The 22232-nt window shown below is 32.5% G+C and overlaps 3 protein-coding genes across 3 annotated transcripts in view; all 3 read left to right on the top strand.

Annotated features, from left to right (window-relative positions):
• Positions 1–16553, top strand: part of LOC132721056 (neuronal acetylcholine receptor subunit alpha-7-like) — a 29552-nt gene extending 12999 nt beyond the window's left edge. The window contains exon 2 of the mRNA XM_060705306.1: positions 12235–16553. Within this exon, the coding sequence (XP_060561289.1) occupies positions 14431–15684 (1254 nt within the window). The 5' untranslated portion in view covers positions 12235–14430 and the 3' untranslated portion in view covers positions 15685–16553. The remainder of the gene's footprint in view (positions 1–12234) is intronic.
• On the top strand, positions 116–6970 carry LOC132721055 (uncharacterized). Its single transcript, XM_060705305.1, has 8 exons — positions 116–637; positions 2041–2190; positions 2807–2981; positions 3779–3960; positions 4415–4580; positions 5116–5273; positions 5719–5844; positions 6114–6970. The coding sequence occupies exons 1-8, from the start codon at positions 325–327 to the stop codon at positions 6899–6901; spliced, it is 2058 nt and encodes a 685-aa protein (XP_060561288.1). The 5' UTR covers positions 116–324; the 3' UTR covers positions 6902–6970.
• Positions 16554–19880: 3327 nt separating the features above from the next.
• On the top strand, positions 19881–21889 carry LOC132721045 (neuronal acetylcholine receptor subunit alpha-7-like). The gene has a single exon (XM_060705293.1). The coding sequence runs from the start codon at positions 20020–20022 to the stop codon at positions 21262–21264; it is 1245 nt and encodes a 414-aa protein (XP_060561276.1). The 5' UTR covers positions 19881–20019; the 3' UTR covers positions 21265–21889.
• The last annotated feature ends 343 nt before the right edge of the window (positions 21890–22232 follow it).

Here is a 22232-nt window from a genome sequence, read left to right as displayed (position 1 = left end):
TACCCGATTCATGATTGATCTTCGGTTATTTACTTTGGCTATTCAATCCTAAATAACAAAAAGCGAGCAATAATCATACGCTTAAATGGACATAACTTTGTTGAGACAAGTACAATACTGAAGGTAGACTTAAAATTGTCGATTACCTACAAGGTAGTGCACCTACACGCAAAAATATTGTAACATTTTGGAGAGCAGGATCGGTCTGTTTGTACACCTTACTTTTGTCATCACATATTTGGACAGCGTGACTAATTTTGAATTTATATTAATAGATGCACTACAAGGATTTGTTAAATTCGCAATATTAGTCAATACACAGAAATGTTAAGACACAATAATGTCGTACCGTCGCATAACATAGTAGCAGACGAGCCTGTAACTGTCGGAGTTGGAGATGGAGCTCTAGAGCTCGAACCACCTGAAGAGGGCGCCACTATCGAAAACCCGCCAAATGGAGGACATCGAGCTTGGTTCATAGTTCTTTCCAGCGCTTTGATAAATGCGTTGCTAGGCATAATGGAGATGTTGAAAATCATCTCTATTTTTAACGACAAAATGTCGTCTGATACCGGAATTGACACACATACACAAGCAGAAATACTTTTACAGTTCATGGCACTTGTTAATCTGTATGGTAAGTTTGCATTTGGAATGTTTACATGTATTTGATAATCATTTGAATGATAAACTATACAGAGTCCTTTTATCTCATTATGATTGAATTGTTATCCGTTATTTCTACCATTAATAAGAGTAATTGAAGTTCCTTTTCCGGTAATTATAATGTATAATATATTTACACTACTCGTAAAATAAAGTTTTATGAAAGTTAATAATAACATATCCTCATTAATGATACAAAGCATTTATTCTTATATTGTAAACTATTAGATTCTTATGATAGCTATCAGAGAAAATGTGTATCTTTACAATATACGTTTAATACATACCAGTGCCGATTTTGCGACTATGTAATTTAAATGGTATTGCACGACTGTGCATACATTTTGACGTGACGTCATTTACATTTTATAATACTGCAAGTTTGTAACGTCGCTTTTCATTGGACAATTGTGACGTTTATATAGTTTTATATACACGGCTGTTGTCGATTAATGAAGAAATCTTACTTTTTTCTCTAAAAAATGATGTTTGCTGTATTATAAATTCGCTATAAAGATTGCCGTATTTAAATGGCTGTTTGCAATATAACCCTCGCCTAGCGGCTCGGGTTATATTTACAAACAGCCGTTTATATAGGGCCATATAACCTGTCAACAATCTTTATAACTTAAAATATAATTCTGGCGTTAAGACGCGCTAAATGTTAGCGTTATTCTATAGGCGCGTCAATGAAAAATGTTTCTTTTTCACTTTAAATGGTCTTTATTTTTGGTATGTGATAAATAGCCAGAGCCAGAGGCTCGCATAATATAATTTTATTCAACTCGTTCAGTAAATTCAGTATTAACTTACACTCATTCAATATCCTCTATATAATTAATGGTATTGAGTGTCATATTTAAGCAGAACATTTCTTATATAAAAAACTAAAGTAGAATCTTATATGATATGAATATGAAAAAGAGATTTAAAAAATAGCCTTTCATGGAGGGGAATTAATAATCGTATAATAATTCATGATCCGCACACACATATGTATACATATATGTGATATAAATTGATTATATATGTTTTTCAGATAAAAATCATTAATATATACCCGCTTAAAAATGCATTGCCGCTTTGATTATCTTTGAATATGTTTATACATTTGTATAACAAATTTATTAAGACGGTTACCATTTCAAATAGAATCAAAGAATCAAATCTTTCAACACTCATTTCAAAACTTACAAATGGAAAATGTCATATGAGGACAGCCAGCTAGTTTGAATTATTATAAATGATCCAATCTTAAGTAATACAAAAACTATGATACAGGTTTTTAAAGATCAAGAAAAAGTAATATTCAAATACATTGGCATATTTTCTGCGGCTTTTAAATTGTAGATCTATGTTATTATTTTTTCACAGCTCCACTGGGTGCAATTGTTATGATTCATTTTGGTTACCGGGCAACAGTTTGTATTGGAGCCGGTATCGTCATGGTAACCGTTATCATACTATCTCATCTTAAAGATGATACCGAAGACGCTGTAAAATTCTTTCTTTATGGACCCGGCGGTGAGTTCAATTCTAATGAACGAAACTGAGTTAAATAGTGAAGATTTTTTCATTTTCAACTGTTATGCATGTACATGATAATCTATACTACGGTAATAGTCGAAATAAAACAATTAACTGACCGATCGGTAATTAACTTTTCGATCCTGTTGATTGATTGATTGATTGATTGATTGATTGATTGATTGTCGTTTTTTTCTAACACGACCCGCATTTTTCCTATTGAACAGAAAGTGTGTGTAATTATGCCGACGTTCTATATTTAGACATGAGACGTTATCATTACATATGTGACGTAACCACTAAAAATGTGACGCGCTGAAAATAAGTAAGGAAAGAAATCAGGCGCAATTTAGCTTAATATCAGGTATGGCAGCATTTATTTGTTAATGTTGTGTAAGTGTCGAAATAATTAATCCAAATCGGTGGTTTTATGGCTTGATAAAATCACTGTTTGTCGTTCGGATGCGCATCCTTATATCACTCGGGCTACGCACTCGTGATATATAATTCCCCGCATCGGAACTCCGAACAATGATTTTATTGAGCAATAAAATCACAGTTTTGGAAATGTTATTTCTTAAATAGTAATCATTTCTATATTTTGGCTTTTCAGCAATAGGGATGAGTTTCATCAAAGTAGGCGCATTGATCCCAGTATTAGAATATTTTTCAACAAAGAGAATGACAGCTTTATTCTTATCAAGACTTGGGACATATGCTGGACAGATTATCTTTTCCCTCATACATATACTAAGTTCATCTGACATTAATTGGAGGGCTTATTTAAGGTATTTTTGTAAAGATGTATGGGTACCCAAACGTCAAAATGCATTTCAATGCATAAATAGCTACACAATTAAGTCAGAATGATTTGATAAACATTGTGCAAGGGTCTTTCAAAATTGAATATTTAAAAGCCCTGCAAATTCATGAAACGAGGGAATACTTCGATGTTAACGCAACATAAACGTAGAAAAACTTGTCTTAAAAAATTCCGGACTGGTACTGAATTGAATTAAAGACAGAAGATATATCTCATGTCTGTTTAATGATGTCTCAATATTCGCTTGTCTATCGATCTCAGAGCTGGCCTTTTAAAAGAGATTCAATTTTGAGCACAGAAATGACCCCGAATTCTGGGTCAGTAAAGATAACCTCGCTTCATTGATCTTGAAACAGTGATCACTGATCTCAAAGCTTACCTTTTTTAGCATTGATATAATAAGGCAAGCTATTGATCAGTCTTTTGTTTATTTATAAACAGGTAAACTACCACACTGGAACAAATTTAGTGCAACAATTATAAACTTCATTTTTGGGGAGTGAAGTTAAATATTTTTCAGTTTATATTTAAATGGTTTGAAACGGGTGAATGTTTGTTTGTTTTTCTGTTGAATCGGACAGCGCATGCGCGTTGAAACCAGCGCTAAGTAGCTAAATAGTTTGTTTCCTTAAAAAATGTATGTGTATACTTATATATAATGAATACACATTTTGATTAAACTCCGTCTGATACGAAGACAACCAATTATATCTGAATGCACTAGTCTTGTGAAAAGTTCAGCTTTAACCTTTATTTTTTAAGGGGCTGCACAGGGTTATGTATCGGAATAGGACTGCTCGGCTTAACGTTACAGGAACTTAAACTCAACATGAAAGATGGAACAGGAACATTTGTTGCAAGGACCCTTGGTGTTGGAAGTAAACAAATTTTTAAGAGCACACTATTTTGGTCAACATGTGCTATATATTTCTTTTATCAATGGGGTAATTCATTTATTTGTCATATTATTTATTTGAACTCAGTAAAATGTTCAACGTAGGCAATAAATGCAAAGCACATTATAAATATTAGTAGTTAATAGTTAGAACTTGATGAAAACACACAATTCTCTTTAATAGATATAACTCTCTATTCGTCGTTGTTAGTTCTAAAGTTAGCATAAGAACGATATACATTTTTGAAGCCTAGAGGGTAACTAAGTTTTCACCGTTAAAGGTAAACTTTATACGATATGCTTTCAGCATTAGTATGAAAAGACTGTTTGGTGTACAAGCTTATTCTTTATTTGTTTGTCTCTGTTATCAATTGTTTGTTGTTGTTTTTTTCTTTTTTTTTTTTCATGGACAAAAATGGTCTCAAATCTGTACTGATCGTTTTCACAAGGTTTCTGTCATTTCGTGTAAGAAAGTAAAGAAAAGTTTTATTATATATTTTTAGGCATTGAAACGCCTCTAGGTCAATTAAGCTCAATGTCTGACCACCTGGGGATTGAGAAAAAGGTAGGACAGAATCTCGTGTACGTATTAAGTCCGGCCTTCGGCAAACTATTTGGAATGTTTTTAGCATGGATATTCAAGAAAGTTTACTATGAGGAAAAGAGCCGGTTTGTACAATTTTAATAGACACATCAAAATTGATTCAGCCAATCCTCCAGAACGAGTAAAGTTTAAAAACCTCATCCATTCATAAAAATCCCAAAAATCATCATAAACATCATCATCATCATCATCATCATCCACATCATTCTCCTCATTCTCAACATCCTCCTCATCCTTATATCATCATCCTCATCTTCGTCATCATCATTTTCATCCTCCTCTTCATCCTCCTCATTCTTAACATCCTCCTCGCCATCCTCATCATCCTCATCTTCGTCATCATCATTTTCATCCTCCTCCACCTCCTCATCCTCCTCCACCTCCTCATCCTCCTCCACCTCCACATCCCCCTCCTCATTCTCATCATCATCCTCATTAGCCTCATCCTCCTCATTATCACCATCCTCATCATCACAATCATTATGATAATCTAGCTTAAGATGAAAATAATCAAGACAAAAAATGTACTAGTATATTAAACTGCCAAATCATCATTGAAGTAACACTTATAGTTATCTCTTTGTTTATATTTACTTTCAGACTGCACATGGGAACATTGGAGAAAGACCGCATGATAGTAGTTTTTCGTATCTTATTTGTGGCAGCATTTAGTATGGCTATTGGGTGCTTTATAGCGCCTAAAGCAGTTAACTTTTGGTATTTCTTCCCATTTAGTATCCTGTTTGCGGCTTTGTTTGGTAAGGGGTAGATTCTTCGATTGTGATCAATTCAACTAAATGACATCATAATTTTTAAATATATATCTTATTTATCACTGATTTAACATAGAATAGTATCAAACTTTGCTCTTTGAGCAATGTTTTACCTATTCCATATGTCTATACATAGACATAAAATTCCGTAAACTTCTCAAGTAATTATGCTAAAACAAACTTGAAGGACTGTCGATCAAAATTTAGGGATCATGCAATCGTTTTGTTTTTTTTATCTCAAGCGTTCTCTGATTTTTTTATTCTGCTGGTATTGTGGCTTTACTTGATGATGGCGATTTACAATCTCGGGTGTTTGCTACAGCGATAATACTGAGTACTCAAAATGATCAAAAGTATGACACGCCCTTAACACTATGACAATAAACTATTCTTAATAGTCAAAAATTCTGTAATGCCTTTTCTCTATCAGCATTTTGCGAAGGTTTACGAGATGATGCTGTACCGGAAGAGTTTGGAAAGGAAAATGTGCGAATTGTTGAAGGACTTATCCTGATGTTTGCTGGTCTTGGTGGTGTTATTACAAATGAAATTGGAGGTAAGGCAACTTATATAGAGATAACATTGGCAGGTAATTTTCTCGAATGAATTAAAACTAACTTCTTGTTGTTTTGAATAATGAAAAATACACTTCTGATTATTTTGGTAAGAATCATGAGATGTCACCAGTGTTCTTTTCATAAACATTTTGTAAAGAGAAATACATAGAAGATTAAATGTTGTTTACAGCAAGTGGTTATGTATATTTTAACTGAAATAATATATTTTGAGTCTTTATTGTATAGATCTTTATTTCGACTTTTTAAGCTGATATTGAAGATGACGATGATGATAACTGGAAGAAACTATTCTATTATGGTGGTGGTATGTTACTTCTGTCAACATCTGTTACAATGACTGTTCTTGTATTAATACAAAGCAGTAGTATACCGTCCAAATTTAAAAGCAACGCCGTTCTCCCATTGAACCAAATTAATGAAGGATTTACTGGTAAAAAAAGTAAAAAGACCACTGTCGTAAACACAACGTTACAACAGCAGCCCGGAGCATCCACAAACAGCAATGGCGGTTTTCAAAATAAAGACACCAGATCTGAAACGGTTGATAACCAAATTGTACTCCCATTGAACCAAATTAATGAAGGATCTACTAGTAAAAAAAGTCGAAAGACCACTGTCGTAAACACAACGTTACAACAGCAGCCGGGAGCATCCACAAACAGCAATGGCGGTTTTCAAAATAAAGACACCAGATCTGAAACGGTTGATAACCAAGTTGGCGGAAATGGATTTCAGGAGCCAAATACAATCATTCAAAATCAGGCAGGTAGTTTCCAGTACCCTCAACAACAACAACAGGCGGCTATGCCAATTCTCTATCTACACAGCAGCATACAGCCTGCACCAGAACAAGCAGTATTTATAGGTAATCCACACATGAATGCCCAACCTTATCTGGAAGCGTCAGTATTTCTGCCAAATCAAAATGGCAGCTTTATACCGTATCTAATTCAAGCCAGACCGCAGCAGACGGTTCAGAATGATGTCCCACAAAATCAACCACAATGCGTTGTTACCACACAAGACCTGCAATAATTTGGTTTGAGGATATTTTTAAAACATTTCAAAAATATGTATGCAAGAATGGCGAATATTCCAACTTGTCACAAACTTATGATAAAGAATTAACTTCCTTATACAGCCAAGATACTAACATTATATACACGTAGCCATTATTCTTTGTTTACTCGACTGCAAAATATAATTTTAAATAAGACGCATGATTTACTGCGGAATGACAGATTTATTTTGCGAGTCGACAATAAAAATACATAAAAATATTCACATACATCAAGCTTACACTTAAGGACCTATTTCAAATTTCTTTTTATTTACATTTTCTTCAAACGGAGGGACAATGTTTTCTTATCTCCGTATACAAATAATGGACTGTACAACTGTCTGTAGTTAATTGAGATTTAATATCGTGGAACCAATATAAAATCATGCGTTAACACGTTTTCTCCACCTAATTGGGAGCTGTTTTGCATAACAATTTGGACGAAACACATTGGTGTAAGAGTTGCATTGTAGTAAAACATGTGAATCTTTCAATCTGTTTACTTTAAGGAACTGAATACGAGTTTGTTTTGAAGAATCTTAAAATATGTATCTTTAAGAGCTTTTTTGTTTTAAATATTTTTAGATGATTTATGTAGTGCTGTGTGGACATATGTCTGGCTTCAAAAGTTTAGATATAGTAAAGCTAGATCACCGGTGTGCTTTTTTTTATATTTTGGTTAGATTTGGTAATGGGTCTGATGCCTTTATGTCTTATATACAACATTCATGCTTTGATATTTAATTGTTAGTAATTTCTTTATATGTACGTTTACGTCATTTCCTTTATGTATCAACTGACGAAGCTAATAAAGCGCAACATGTTTTGATATTTAAATTTGTGTTGGTTTTTGATCTATTTGTCCTAATTTCCTTATTAAAAGTTTATTTATTTTTAATCTGGATATAGTTACCTATATAATATGCTCAAATTTGATATGTATTACAAAGTATGTAAGTTATGTTTAAAATTCTACACACTATAGCTGGTCACAATATGATTACATAGTGTCGCTAAAAAAACTGGAATTTTTCTAGAGAAAAAACTAAACTTTACTTGATCTGTAATAAGGAATGCAGCTTCCCATATCCATATACAGTTTATTCATTCTTTAATTCAAATAAGACATATTCAGTAAGAATTTCAATGAATTCAAAAACATTTCTGTGATTTGTGATTAAAATATTTTACTCAAGGGTGAGCATGCATAATATATCTTAAATTTAGACCCAAGACATTAGGATAAATCATTACAAACGTGTCAGCACTGTCTATATATATATTTCTAACAGAATATACAAAATGAATAGATATGTATATTAGTTTACAAATCTTTATGTAAAACACCACGTAGGTTGTTTTATAAGTTGATTTTACCAATTTTGTGTTATTCCTCAGAGGTCTGGGGCTTTTACAAAGGTATACAGGTAGAAAGAACTTTTTATTCCTCTAGTAATTGGAATTTTGATACCGACTCAAAATGATTTTGTATATAGTGAACTAGGCAGATTTAAATTATGTTCAATAAATTAGATATTGGTTGATATCGTGTATGTCAGAACTGAACTGGCTTACTTGCTATTAAAAGCAGATTGTTAAAATAATAGTAGGAAAGTAAATTGGGTTTCGAAAATACGATCGTTATTGTCTAGGCTAGGTTTCAACAATGTATGGTAAAACCGAGGTGTTCCGCATGTTAAACTATTTCTTAATGTATTTAGCCAGAGAGTTAAAGAACATGGAAACAGGATTTTAAGTGCCCGAATCAGTAATTCTTCAAGAGTCGTTTTTTACAACACTTTCAATAACATGTATTTCGTTATTGTTGGTATTGAAAACGTATAAAATAGCTATGTCACGTTTTAGAATGGCATCTCATTGCCTAAAAATAGTGGTTGTAATGGAGAAAACTCCATGGATAAACTGTGTAGCATGTAATCGATAAGAGAACGAGTTCTATTATGTTATAATATTTCCTATTTATAATGAACTCCGAACAAGATTTAGGAAGAAATATTACTGGAGGTCATGCAAGCATGTTTAAATTTGTTCATTTGATTACAAGTGAAATTGTACAGGACATTAAAAATTTAGTCATGTTTATATACCACGCATTTCATTTAGACAACAGTTACAAATAGTTCTCGTGTTAATTAACATAAATGTTTTATCTAAAATTATATTTATAAGTTTTATACGCATAACTAGCCCCATGAAAACATGCGTGTATAGAAGTTGTATTCCTATAAATGTGTATTATACGTACATTAATAGTCGTGTAATTGTACATAGATGAATAATTGATACATTGTATTTCTTTGTGTCTTATACGTATAACTGTTTAAGCAACACGATGATTATAATCAAGAGCCACCACTGGGAGGCAACTTTTTACTTTTTTCTAAGAGTAAATAAACAAGTTAATTGTTAATACTGCACATCAAAGACGCCGTCAGATGATGTGAACAGTCACAGATAATACAAAATCAGACTTGACAATTGTTCTATACATGTATTACCGTTGAATATCCGAAGCACTAATAAATTGTTATTCATGTTCTTTGTATGTGCTCGTTGTAAAATGATTGAGTTGCATATTTTGGAGGAAAGTTAGAACCTAATGCAAAACAAAAATTCACAAAGTAATGCCATGTATGACAAAGATTGAAAGGTTTGGTAGAAGCAAAATAAATTGGATAACAAGTAAAAATGAAATGATTGGTATTCTTAAAATAAATTCAAAACAAAGACGGAGGTAAAAAAAATAGATCTTCTTTGCGCCGAGAAAATGTCCTTTTTAATATAGGTGCGAAATGCATAATGTTCTTATAGTTTCTATATGAACTACGTAAATAACCGAGGTATATCGAGTGAAAATAAACAAATTGTTTCCCTAATCTTCTAGTAAAATCAATATCTCTTATGCTAAACAATGCAAATTTAGCAGTTGTTTTGTCCGATTTTACAAATTATTACAAAAATGAAAAGCTTGTGATCTTAGCTTCGTCTCAGTATATATTTCACGACTTGTTTTACACTGAGTGTATAAGTTAAACCACACACATTACAATAAATATTAAACATTTTAATGACCAACTGACAAATTTACAAACTAAAAGACAAGGAAAAGTAACATAGTAAGCATCTAATCTCAGTGTGATAAAGAAATATTATTTGGAAAATGAAGGAAATGAACATGAAATTTCTTTACCTCGCCATGCTAAATATTTTGACCAGTAGATGTATATTGCGGCAATTTTGGAATTCTCAAGTAGATTCTTGATAAAATCTTAGCGAAAAATTACCCATAATTTAAATTAGATTCTGTTTATTTTGTACCAATAGTTTCATCCATCTTTATACACAGGACGTCAATGTTGATTACCAAAGCCAGTACTGTAACATGACGTCGCCGCGTATTCTTGGCAACTGTTATGATATTACAACTCTAATGGCTTCAAAATATTCTTAAATTCTTTAGTATTCGACGGAATTATTTTTACGCTATGCTGATATCGTTTTAAGCCGACAAATATTCAAATGATGGAAAGAAATTGTCATTTTTTTGTGAAATGTTGTACGTCCAGTTTAACTAAATTTTTTTTGGGCTTTAAAGCAGTTTACTAAAAATATCCTGAAATTTTTTCTAAGCTTTTTAAAAATCTGTCAAAGTCTATGTGTAATGACAGTATGATATAATATGTTAAAATCATATCTCAAAACCTGATAAAATGTGTTATGTAAACAAACAATGCAACATGTATGCATACACATGCGGATTTTGCTTTATGTCTATACGAAATAAGAGAAATTATAAACAAAATGGCGTGTATACGTCCCCACACACATGAAGACATCAATGTCTTGTTGGAATTTACACGATCAGAAGGTTGGGGATTTTCTGAAATCGACTGTAGGGCAGCTATGATGGTCGACCCTGAGGGATTGCTTGTTGCTGAAGATGATACCGGAAAACCTGTTGGCAAGTAGATATTAAATCAAATAACAACCATGTGTATTTTACATTCTATGCAGAGCACTGATATCAATATTTCTGGATAGTGATGTATGTCGAATAGTACTTAAGATCTAAATACTGCAGTATTAAACTTTTTGACAAGAGAATTCATCCTAAATTATCTTGTGATAATACATAATAAAATGGCTTAACATACAAATATTTACTATTTCTGACTGGATATCATACAGGTCATCAATGATACCGTGGTAAAAAAGGAGAATGTAGCACCGGTTATAGATATGTCAGATTTACCTAGATTTCATTGTCATAAATAATTTAAATAGTTTGAAGTAAAGGTTCACAAGTTAACACCAGTAAAACAGATTTAAGGAATTAAGTCTATTGTATTTTTTATTATAATAATGTATCGATTATTCAAGTACCGTTCTACACACGATGGCATCGATCCTAAACGGTTATGAAGACTGTGTTGAATATATATACATTGTATCGACAAGCCCGTCGGCAAACATATATATGGCCGCTGTTGTAAATACTACAATTTACTCTGGAGAATGAAGGAAAACACATATCTTGACCACATAAATTACTGATAAGCTCAAGTATCAGATAACATTACAAGTCTATTTTCAGGTTGTCATTATCCATTAATAATTTTCACTGTGTTGATTAATAATTTGTTAATGGCTCACTAGTCAATTATTGTTTAATTTTATGAAAGGATAAGAATTTTAAAAAATCACAAAAAAGTAAAACATTATACATGTGAAATATTTGCCTGATTCGTTGAAGCGCGGGAAAAAAGATTAACATGTCAGGCACTGCGCATACAAAAGTAATTCAAGTTTATACTCATCATTGCAATGTAGCTTTCAATAATAATAGAAACGTATTGATATTATAATATATATAATCGAGTAAAATGCCATTAAGAACAAAACGCAACAATTATTTTTAATGCGCACGCGTAATAAACAGTCTACGATATATGGTTATTGAATATGAGTTTCAATTTACTTTTAGACTGGGAAAATCCAATGCAGTCAGTGAATATGATACTACACCCAGTGAATATGATTTTATGACTACTGTTTGGAACAATGAAATTGCAGCTATATTTAGATCATATAAGAAATAACATAATTTGTCAGTAACCACCATATATTTGTTGACTGATAAGAAATTTGTAGCAAGATTAAATGTTCATATACCCCGGGCTGTGGGAATGTTTAACTCCTACAAGTCACGTGACTCCCTTTGTCGTTACAGTGTATATTTATAACAAACATATTTAGATGACTTAACGATAATAATTCTTATTTTAAGGTTTCATTGGTTGTTTCAACATGGCGCTCGACATAGTGTACGTGGATTTGTTCATTGTCCGAGAAGATATGAGAGGTAAAGGAATCGGGAGGAAATTGTGGAATTCGATGTTAGAAACTGCGGGTAATAAAATTTTAGTTCTCGATAGTACTTGAAGGAATGGTATAAAAAGCAGGGATTAGTCTACGAGGAATTTACTGTAAAAGGTTACAAAGGAAAGATACCCATTGTTGAAGCTGAAATTTCTGTAGCTGTAGACTCCTCATACATCTGCGAACCTTTGGCAAATGAACACCTGCCGGCGTTACTTGTATATGATCAGAAAATATATCCTTATTCGCGGGAGAAGGTGTTTCGAGCATGGTATTTTGGATCCGATAAATACAGTTTTGTAGCGCTGTATGATAACAATATAGTCGGGTATGTAAGTTGTCATATGAAATCTGAGAATGAATGTTTCATACGAGCATTATACGCAGATAATGACATTATAGCAGATAAATTGCTGGTAAAGCTTTTGTCTAATATTCCCAAAGGTACCATGATTAGATTTAAAATCTTGGATGACAAACCACTACCGAAATATTTTGCAGACTTTGCGAATACGGGAACCGAAGTAAGACTTCTTACGAAGAAAGTTCCAAGTATTCAAACCGACAAAATAATAATAAAAGCAGTTCACACAATTTGATGATAATATAGATTACTTTTTCGTTTTCTTTGTTTATATGAAATACTTAGTATTATTGTAATGATTTAAATATAGTATAACCTTCAAATTATTGTTATCAGCTACACGCTAGATTGATGTGAACAAATATGATTCAAATGTTATCATCTCTTTTAAGGGTAAATGTGTACGAGTTTGAATTTGAACGTGTGCACAAACAGATAAAACATCAAAGCTTTTTAACGTATCTTATGCAATGTCAATTGGAAATTCAGTAAGACTAATATCACATCAACTGTATACGACTCTTTATTACTTTTAACATATTTATTCCAGAATATATACATATATGCATAAACAATTCAAATCAAACATTTTATGTCCAAGAAAATGATAAGGACGGAAGATTAAGCTTATAAAATTCTTCTTCTTGAATTTCTGTGTCGAGTTTTGTACTATATCAAAAAGTATGACAAATCGGAATAAAAATATTTTGGAAAGAAATAAAGATGCGAAAATGTGTAAGAAGTAACAGACTATACAGCTATAAAATGGCTGAAAGAATTGATAAAATGTGATGTTGTAGCTAACAAAAACAAGTAAGTTAAGTAACACATTGGTCTAGTTAAGAGGAGAGAAAGAGTGTCTCACAATTACATCAGAAAAAATCGTTTTATTTCGGATATGTAAATATGAACATGCTTGAAAATAGAGGCATCAAGAGTATAAGAGTACTGTTGAAATTGTTAAGACATTGAAATAGCTTTTGTCGAAATGTGTTTAAATATGGGCATTCAAAAAAATGGTGGAAATTAATTTTATTTGCCCGCATTCACATAAATGATGAAAAACGGTGAATTCTTATTCTATAAATAAGAAATAAAATGGCTTGATTTTTCTGTCAGTGAATGAACTTATGTCAGAGATATTATGGTCCTTTGACATAATTATAATTGTCATTAGATATTCCTTTTTAACATTCATACGTCTAAGGTTCTGCATAATACCCCGTCCCAGACCTAGAATTCATTGATTGCAATGGATAAGAATCATCTGAATACATTTAACGTTATCCAATTGACTATCTGTATGATACCACCCACGAGAATTATCATTTATGTTAACTTCCATAAACAGATTACTTGCCTAATTCATTCATTGTGTCGCTACGGTTGACATGTGCCACATCGCTATAAAACCCGCTTGTTTCATTTGTCTATCAAATTATGTTATTTCGCATGTGGAGAGATAAACTTATTTATCTACCGAATCTCTATACAGTTGAGGCACTCACTTATTTATGAACGCGCCTAACATGATCGTTAATCTGTCTGTCAGCTCTAGTTGTTCTATAAAAAGGATTGCATAAACTATTCGAATGACAGTGTCAGTTCAGTACTATTGTTAGATAATTTAATTGGAGAGACGATAAGCACATTTTTGTTTGAAAAAAGGAAACAAAACGTCGCGGTTAACATAAATCTGGACAATTGCTTACAATAAAATCATATAACAGTAAAGTGAAAATGGGTACATCAAGAAGCAATGCATTATTTCTTGCTGTAACATGTATACAATATTATTTGCCGATAACGTGTTTGAATTTAAAGGAAGTAAACTTACATAAGGAATTGTTCGATAAATATAATCAAAATGTTATGCCTCAAGAAAACAAATCAGCACCAATCGAAGTCACTCTGGATATGGTTTTGATGTCTATTGATGAAGTTGATGAAAAAAGGCAAACTATTTCGATCAAGGCCTTCCTCGAAATTCAGTGGCATGACGCATTTCTGTCATGGAATTCTTCCAAATATCCTGAAATATCTAGAATCAATGTAAAGAATTCCGATATATGGATACCAGATGTAGTGTTGCGGGATACATATGATAAATTAACAGATTTAGGACAAATTGACGGTAAGGCGAACGTCGAAAGCAGTGGTTTAGTAACAATCTGGCCTTACAGTATTTATACTGTTACATGTAAAGTTTTTATTGGTAAATTTCCTTTTGATAAACAATCGTGTCAGTTTGATTTTCAATCATGGAGTCATTCGAGGTCAGATCTTGTTTTGAAAAGTAAACAGAAAAAGCCTGGTTTGAAGGTTTACAAAGAAAGTGGAGAGTGGGATCTTGTTAGTACAAAAGTGGAGCTAGAGAGCCGCCCATACGGTAACGATTCCTGGGACCATGTATTATTTCACTTCGAGCTCAAACGGAAATCTTTATATCACGTTATGAACGTATTTGTACCAGTTCTTTGTATCTCGGTTTTAAGTATTGTTTCATTTCTTTTACCCTCAGAAAGTGGCGAGAGGGTTACTTTTTCAATTTCAATATTTCTAACACTAGCTGTTTTCTTGACAACTGTTAACAGTTCGATGCCAGAGTCGTCGGATGAAGTCGCTTCCTTCAGCGTTTATGTTGGACTTCAGCTGTTTGGAAGCGCTCTAACAATTATGCTGACTATTATATCGTTGAATCTTTTTCATCGTGATGAAAGTCGTTCTATACCAAAATTATTCAAAATGTTGGTAAATATTTGCGGCGTTCAAAACCCAAATGATGAGTACCACATAACCATGGATGTGCAAAACGAAAATACTATAAACTGTCAAAATGAAGCATCTGCTAATGAGCATATCAAACTTGGTAAAGAAAATGACAATGTGACATGGAGAATGGTTTCAAGCGCTTTAGACAAGCTTTGTCTATTTTCTGCTATCTTTTGGCATATTATCCTTACGGCAAGTTTAATGATAAGCGTTACGAATTAAGAATTATGAATGATCAACTGTGTTGTTTGAACACTTATGTACAGGGTTTTCATTATCAATGTTAACAATAAACAGTGTAAATATAGTTTATTTGTAAGGGATATTTACTGGGTACTAAGTTATTTCCTAAATCACATTATAATTCATATTAATTATATAAGTATGTAAAGCGTGAAAAAGTATTTTGTGAGTTTGTTGACAAATATTATACAATAATTGACTTGTGAGCCATTCAATATGATATGATATTCACCGGCAGATGATATATTGACCGAGATGATAATTTTTAAGCGGTAATTCTTTTTATTATATGAATAGGCAAAGATTCAAAGAACGCATAAAGTAAATCATTATAAGGAAAAACAAAACACAACATTTGCCTGTTTTCATTGAAGCGCGGGGAAAAAAGACGCACAGTGAACAAGATGACGTCTGGCGTTCAACTACTACGCGATTACTGCGCAAACAAAAGTTATTCCAGTTAATACACATCATTGCGGTGCAACTTTTAACTTTTGTAGTAAAGTAAATGTTATTTTAATCTAGAAAAATGACAATTGTTTTTATCCACACGCGTAATTAACAGTCTACGATGTATGGGCATTAAACAGCATATGTTCTAGTTTGGGGAAATGTCAATTCAGCCAGTGAATATGATAATTCAGCCAGTGAATGTGATAATTCAGCCAGTGAATATGTTTTATAATAGTTATTTTGTTGATTAATGGACCAATGCGAGTGCAATTGTATTTAGATCATAACATAAATACAGATAATTTACATAACGATTGTAAATAGTTTTATCATAACATGAACAGACTGTGTTCTTATTAATAAAATATTGCTAATGTATAATTTGAATTGTTTTAGATATACATGTATCTGCTGAGTTATTGCACGAATTGTTAAAACTTATAATTCCTAAATATTTGTATCAAGAAGTATGGTTGTATGTTTAAAGCTAGTTGTGCATGTACGTAATTATTATAAGTATGTCTGAAACCTACTTAAATACCACTTAAATATCTTGTTTTGGAACATTTTATTCTGTTAACATACAATATACATGTGTGTAAATAGCAGAGAATATCTATGTAACAAATCTTTTCACAATCAACCAACCCCATGTTAAGAAATGATCCCCGCTGAAAACTGATCTTCTATGGACAGATGAAAACTAATACATTGTTACTATAATTTTGCGCAAAACGCCTATGGGCATACAGATGATTTTTAAATATTTCTATTGTCATTTTAGTGCAACAAGTTCCTATTATACTTCATTTTTTTGTAATACAGTATAAGCTGTTATATGCTGCTAATATAAAATGAGCCGCGTCACGACAAAACCAACATAGTGCGTTTGCGACCAGCATAGATCCAGACCAGCCTGAGCATTCGCGCAGTCTGATCAGGATCCATGCTGTTCGCTTACCAACTCTAATACAAGTAGAGAAACTGATAGCAAACAGCATGGATCCTTATCAGACTGCATTGTATGCTTTTTAATACTATATTGCCATCCGATGAAGCAAAAATAAAAGTATTTAACAGTCTTCTTCTGTTATCACTGATGTATATGACATCTTGGGTGCACCTTCAACATCCATCAAGCTCCCCGAGCACCGGCTTAACAGTACCTAATCTTGCAAAATGTTGTACATTTTCACTATCCCTCATGTACAGACTCAATCAAAGCGAGTCTGCAATTTTCATGTTGTTTTATTGTAATTAATGTTTCCGAAAGATCACCCTTCTTCCAGATTTTTTTTCAACAATAAAAAGTGCTGGAATCAATCAGGGATAATAAAAAACAACAACATCCATCATGCCCCCAACCACCGGCTAGGGCGGTTTCTTAATTTTCAACACTTAAAAGTGATCCCGAAGGACCAAAAAAAAACAGCACTGAAGTGAATTATGGGGCATTTTTTTACAGTTGCCACATGTCACTTGATACCTGCTGTTGTCAAGTATAAAATCTGCATAAAATGTGATCCCTCGGAAGCTAAAATTGTGGATACGACGCAGTTCATGTTTCTGTATCCATCTTTTTTTTCCAAATAAATTTTATATGCGTTTCAATTTTTACCATGAGCTTCAAAATATAATTTTGTATCAATTACTAAATTTTCATTTAAGTTATCCAAATAATATAGTTCTGAATATATTCTGTTGTTTTCATCAATATTTGAAATATTAATGAAAAATGTGCCAATTGTAGATGGCTATGCACATATTTTATTAAATATCATTGACTGGTACGTCTTGCTTATAGACCCTTATACATTTTAGTACATATTCCTTGCTTTACATAAAGTGACTTTCTTTAGAAACTAGTAACTTTCATAGCAACTATTGACTTTCTTAAGCAACCAACGAGTTTCATAGCAACATTCTTTTTTCAATTACATGTTCACCTTAAAACAATCCTTATCTCAAGTTTCCTCTAAGAAAAATATTTCATCTATGTAACAGGGTATTCAACAATTGAAATATTCCGAAGTTTCCATCAAACAAATACAGAACAAAATATTTATTTCATTTTGGACTACAGCTTAACTCCTCGTTCATCAAATAACATGATCACAAAAGATAAAACCAAGTCGCCTAACGGCTCGGGTTATATTTACAAATAGCCGTTTATATAGGGCCATATAACCTGTCAACGATCTTTATAAATTATAATATAAAGGTTGTTTGTAAATATAACCCAACCCGCTAGGCGAGGGTTATATCGCAAACAACTGTGTATATACGGCCATGTAACTTGTCAGAAATATTTATATGAATTTATAATATTGTCAATTTCCTTTTTTCGAGAAAAAAATGTGAGATTTCGTCATGAATTGACGGCAGCCGCGTATATAAAACCATATAAATATCACGATTATCCAATGAAAAGCGACGTCACAAAAGTGCAGCTCGCGTTATATTTCTAAACAACCGTTTATGAAGGGCCATACAACCTGTCAAAATCTTAATAACCAATAATATACACGGCTGCTGTCAATGTATGAAGAAATTTCATTTTTTTTCTCTTAAGACAAGAAATGCTTGCTGTATTATAAATTCGTTATAAAAAATTGACATGTTATATGGGGTATTAACTATTGTTTGCAATATTTATTTCAAAACAACTATTTATTTAGGGCCATATTACCTGTCAAAAATCTTTATAACTAATAATGCAAACCAAAAATACTTTGTTGTATGAAAAAGGTTGTTAGAGGCAAAACACTTTGGTAAAAATCGGAAAAAAAATTCTTAGTCTATTTTATACCTTAATGCCCATGACTCCGAAATATTTCCACACAATTTATTTTGGATAAATGAAACCGCATTAAAACAAAAAGGGCTCGAAAATGATACATGTTTATTATTCAAATATTGAAAGAAATATAAAAAATAAACAAATAATTTTTGTCGTTGATGCGGCCAGTAGCAGGAACTCAAAAATTACCATAAAGAAATGTCACGTGCTCGCCAAGCCTGACATTAGCTTTAAGCAGAAACACTTAATATAAAATAGTAATATAGGAATGCTATGGATCACCAATAATACAAAAATTGATTGAAATGCCAAACAGTGCGAATAAAAGTAGAATAACAATTTTTATGATTATATCTTGTATCTCTGTAAATTTATATACGAGAAGGCGTTTTGAAGTCCCTGTGTACTCGGTACAAGCACAGACAGCCATACTTAATATTTGTGTTGAGGTTCAATAAATGATGATCTATAACTGGAATCATATTCCCTTTGGATAGTTTCTTTTCATTATATATTCAGTCCATTATAAATGTATTGGGTCTTTAACTGCGTCCGTCCCATAACGGGAAATAATTGATAGTAATGTAATAAAGTATGAATTCGGAATGCATTTAGCCTTATCCAGTGAACAATCTGATACCACCCGCGAGAGATGTCTTCTATTCTCTTATTCTAATAGAAAAATAATTTACTTTATGAATTCATCGCGCTCTTGTGAATTTCAAATGCAACAGTGGTACATAGCGGAATCAACGAGGTTTTGATGTTTATAATATCTAATACAGAGAGAAATGTAGATAAGGAACCGTTTTCAATTATTTATGCATGACTAAACAATTATGTTTCTAATGTTATCAAACAGCTTTGCAGTTATATACAAATACTCATAAACAGACATTGCACATTCCGTCAGAATCTCGGTGCTCAGGCACAAACTAAATTTAAGTCTGAAGAAATTGTTTTAATTCCGGCGAAAGTCTGTTTAAAACCACTGCTTAACAAACAAACAAAAACAGATAAAACTAATTCGTGGATAAAAAAATAAATATTTCCAACAAGTTATGGGTAAAAGATCTGCGGTATATTTTCTTCTAACAGTTTTCCACTACTGTGTGCAGATCAAGTGCTTGAATTTGCAGGAATTAAACTTACATAAGGAATTATTTAAAAACTATAATTCAAATGTTATGCCTCAAGATAACAAAACAGAACCAATTGAAGTCACTTTGGATTTAATTTTGATGGCAATTGATGAAGTTGATGAAAAAAGGCAAACAATTTCGATAAAGGCATTTCTCGAAATACAGTGGCAGGACGCATTTCTGTCTTGGAATTCTTCCAAATATCCTGAAATTTCTAGAATCAGTGTAAAGAATTCAGATATATGGATCCCGGACGTCGCATTACAGGACACATTTGATAAATTGACGGATTTAGGACAAGTGGATGGGAAGGCAAACGTCGAAAATAATGGTTTAGTAACAATATGGCCGTACAATATATACACTGTCAGCTGTAAAGTTTCAATCGGAAAATTTCCTTTTGATAGACAATCGTGTCAATTTGATTTCCAATCATGGAGCCATTCGAGATCAGATCTTGTTTTGAAAAGTAAACAAAAAAAGCCTGGCTTGAAGGTTTACAAAGAAAGTGGAGAGTGGGACCTTGTTAGTACAAAAGTGGAGCTACAGAGCCGCCCATATGGTAACGATTCCTGGGACCATGTTTTATTTCATTTCGAGCTCAAACGGAAATCTTTATATCACGTTTTGAACGTATTTGTACCAGTTCTTTGTATCTCGGTTTTAAGTATCATTTCATTTCTTTTACCTTCTGAAAGTGGCGAGAGGGTAACTTTTTCAATTTCAATATTTCTAACACTAGCTGTTTTCTTGACAACTGTTAACAGTTCGATGCCAGAGTCGTCTGATGAAGTCGCTTCCTTCAGCGTTTATGTTGGACTTCAGTTGTTTGGGAGTGCTCTAACAATTATATTCACAATAATTTCACTAAATTTCTATCATCACGATAAATGTGTTCACGTACCACAACTACTGAAGATGTTAGTCAAAGCCTGCTGCGTTCAAAAGAAAGAGGACTTTCCAGTGAGGCAAGACATCGAAAATGAAAACGCCTTGAAATGCATAAATGATACTGCTGCTCAAGATACTAGTATGCTTGGAAGAGAAATTGGAGACGTGACATGGGAAATGGCGTCAAAGGCAATAGATAAAGTTTGTCTTTATTCTGCAATTTGTTGGCACGTTATCCTGACGGCAAGTTTACTGATAAGCGTTGTGAGTTAAACATTGATGTGATATTATACGCTTTAATAACATAAATTTACATGATATTTAAGTGCTATCCATTTATTAAAAAGTATGGAATTAAAGGTAACTTATTGTTTGATTTTATCAATCTGTCAATTGCATACTGGTTACATGGTCAATGCACACGGTATATTAATATTCGATAAATTTTCGGTAAATTTCGTGAGATGTACGCAGAAATATGTGATTGAATTTAACTTGTTTCTATAAAATAGTTAAACAGACCGTTATAGAGAAATAGGGTTAACTGCAGGTTTATAATTTCTAAAAGCCATATGTGTTTTAAGATCGAGACCGCGTATGTCCATGTTTTCTTTTCTTATTTATAACTATTTTCAACATAAGTGTAGCTATAATTGTTTTTATGTTGTTCTATTTGTTTTTAATATGTTTTGCACAAATTTCGGTAAAGACTATACACTTTTTAAAAAACATGGTTTAAGAATCAACATTTAGAATACATTCGGATAAAATCAATTAATGTCATTTCAGTGCCGTAAAAGGCGATACAAAACGAGACAAATCAGTTTCTAAGTTGCTTCATATCTGTGCAGACAATTTGCAAGCACTTTTCATTAAAACATACTTCAAAAATAAAGAAATAATTGTCTAAAAACAATGGCAAAAGTAAGGATCTAGCCACAGACCTCTCATATACTAGGTAATCACTTTACCAAATATGCTATTGCGGATGTGATGAGAACCTATATATTTAGCTAGTGTGACTCTTCCAAACATACTCCATTTTAATAATTCTCGTAAACTATACGGACAGAACCGAAGTGGGATCGTGCTGTAATGTATTTATAATTGACAGGACAATAAAATCAGGCATATACATTGGTTATTGGAGAAGAAACTGCAATTTCTGTTGCAGGTGTCTACAATATATCTAATTTTTATAAGGGTTCTGTCAAAGGATTGTTTTCTTATTTATTATGCCT

Source organism: Ruditapes philippinarum, unplaced genomic scaffold, assembly GCF_026571515.1.
Source record: "Ruditapes philippinarum isolate M1 unplaced genomic scaffold, ASM2657151v2 ctg1846_1_1_1_1, whole genome shotgun sequence".
Lineage (NCBI taxonomy): Eukaryota > Metazoa > Mollusca > Bivalvia > Venerida > Veneridae > Ruditapes > Ruditapes philippinarum.
Note: the sequence above shows the minus strand (reverse complement) of the source record. Positions and strands in the feature narration are given on the sequence as shown.

Coding starts and splice junctions, on each gene's coding strand:
- LOC132721055 (XM_060705305.1), top strand. CDS start 325: ATGTTAAGACACAATAATGTCGTACCGTCGCATAACATAGTAGCAGAC. Junction 2,191..2,806: donor CTTTCTTTATGGACCCGGCG/GTGAGTTCAATT, acceptor TTGGCTTTTCAG/CAATAGGGATGAGTTTCATC. Junction 5,274..5,718: donor CCTGTTTGCGGCTTTGTTTG/GTAAGGGGTAGA, acceptor TTTCTCTATCAG/CATTTTGCGAAGGTTTACGA.
- LOC132721045 (XM_060705293.1), top strand. CDS start 20,020: ATGGGTAAAAGATCTGCGGTATATTTTCTTCTAACAGTTTTCCACTAC.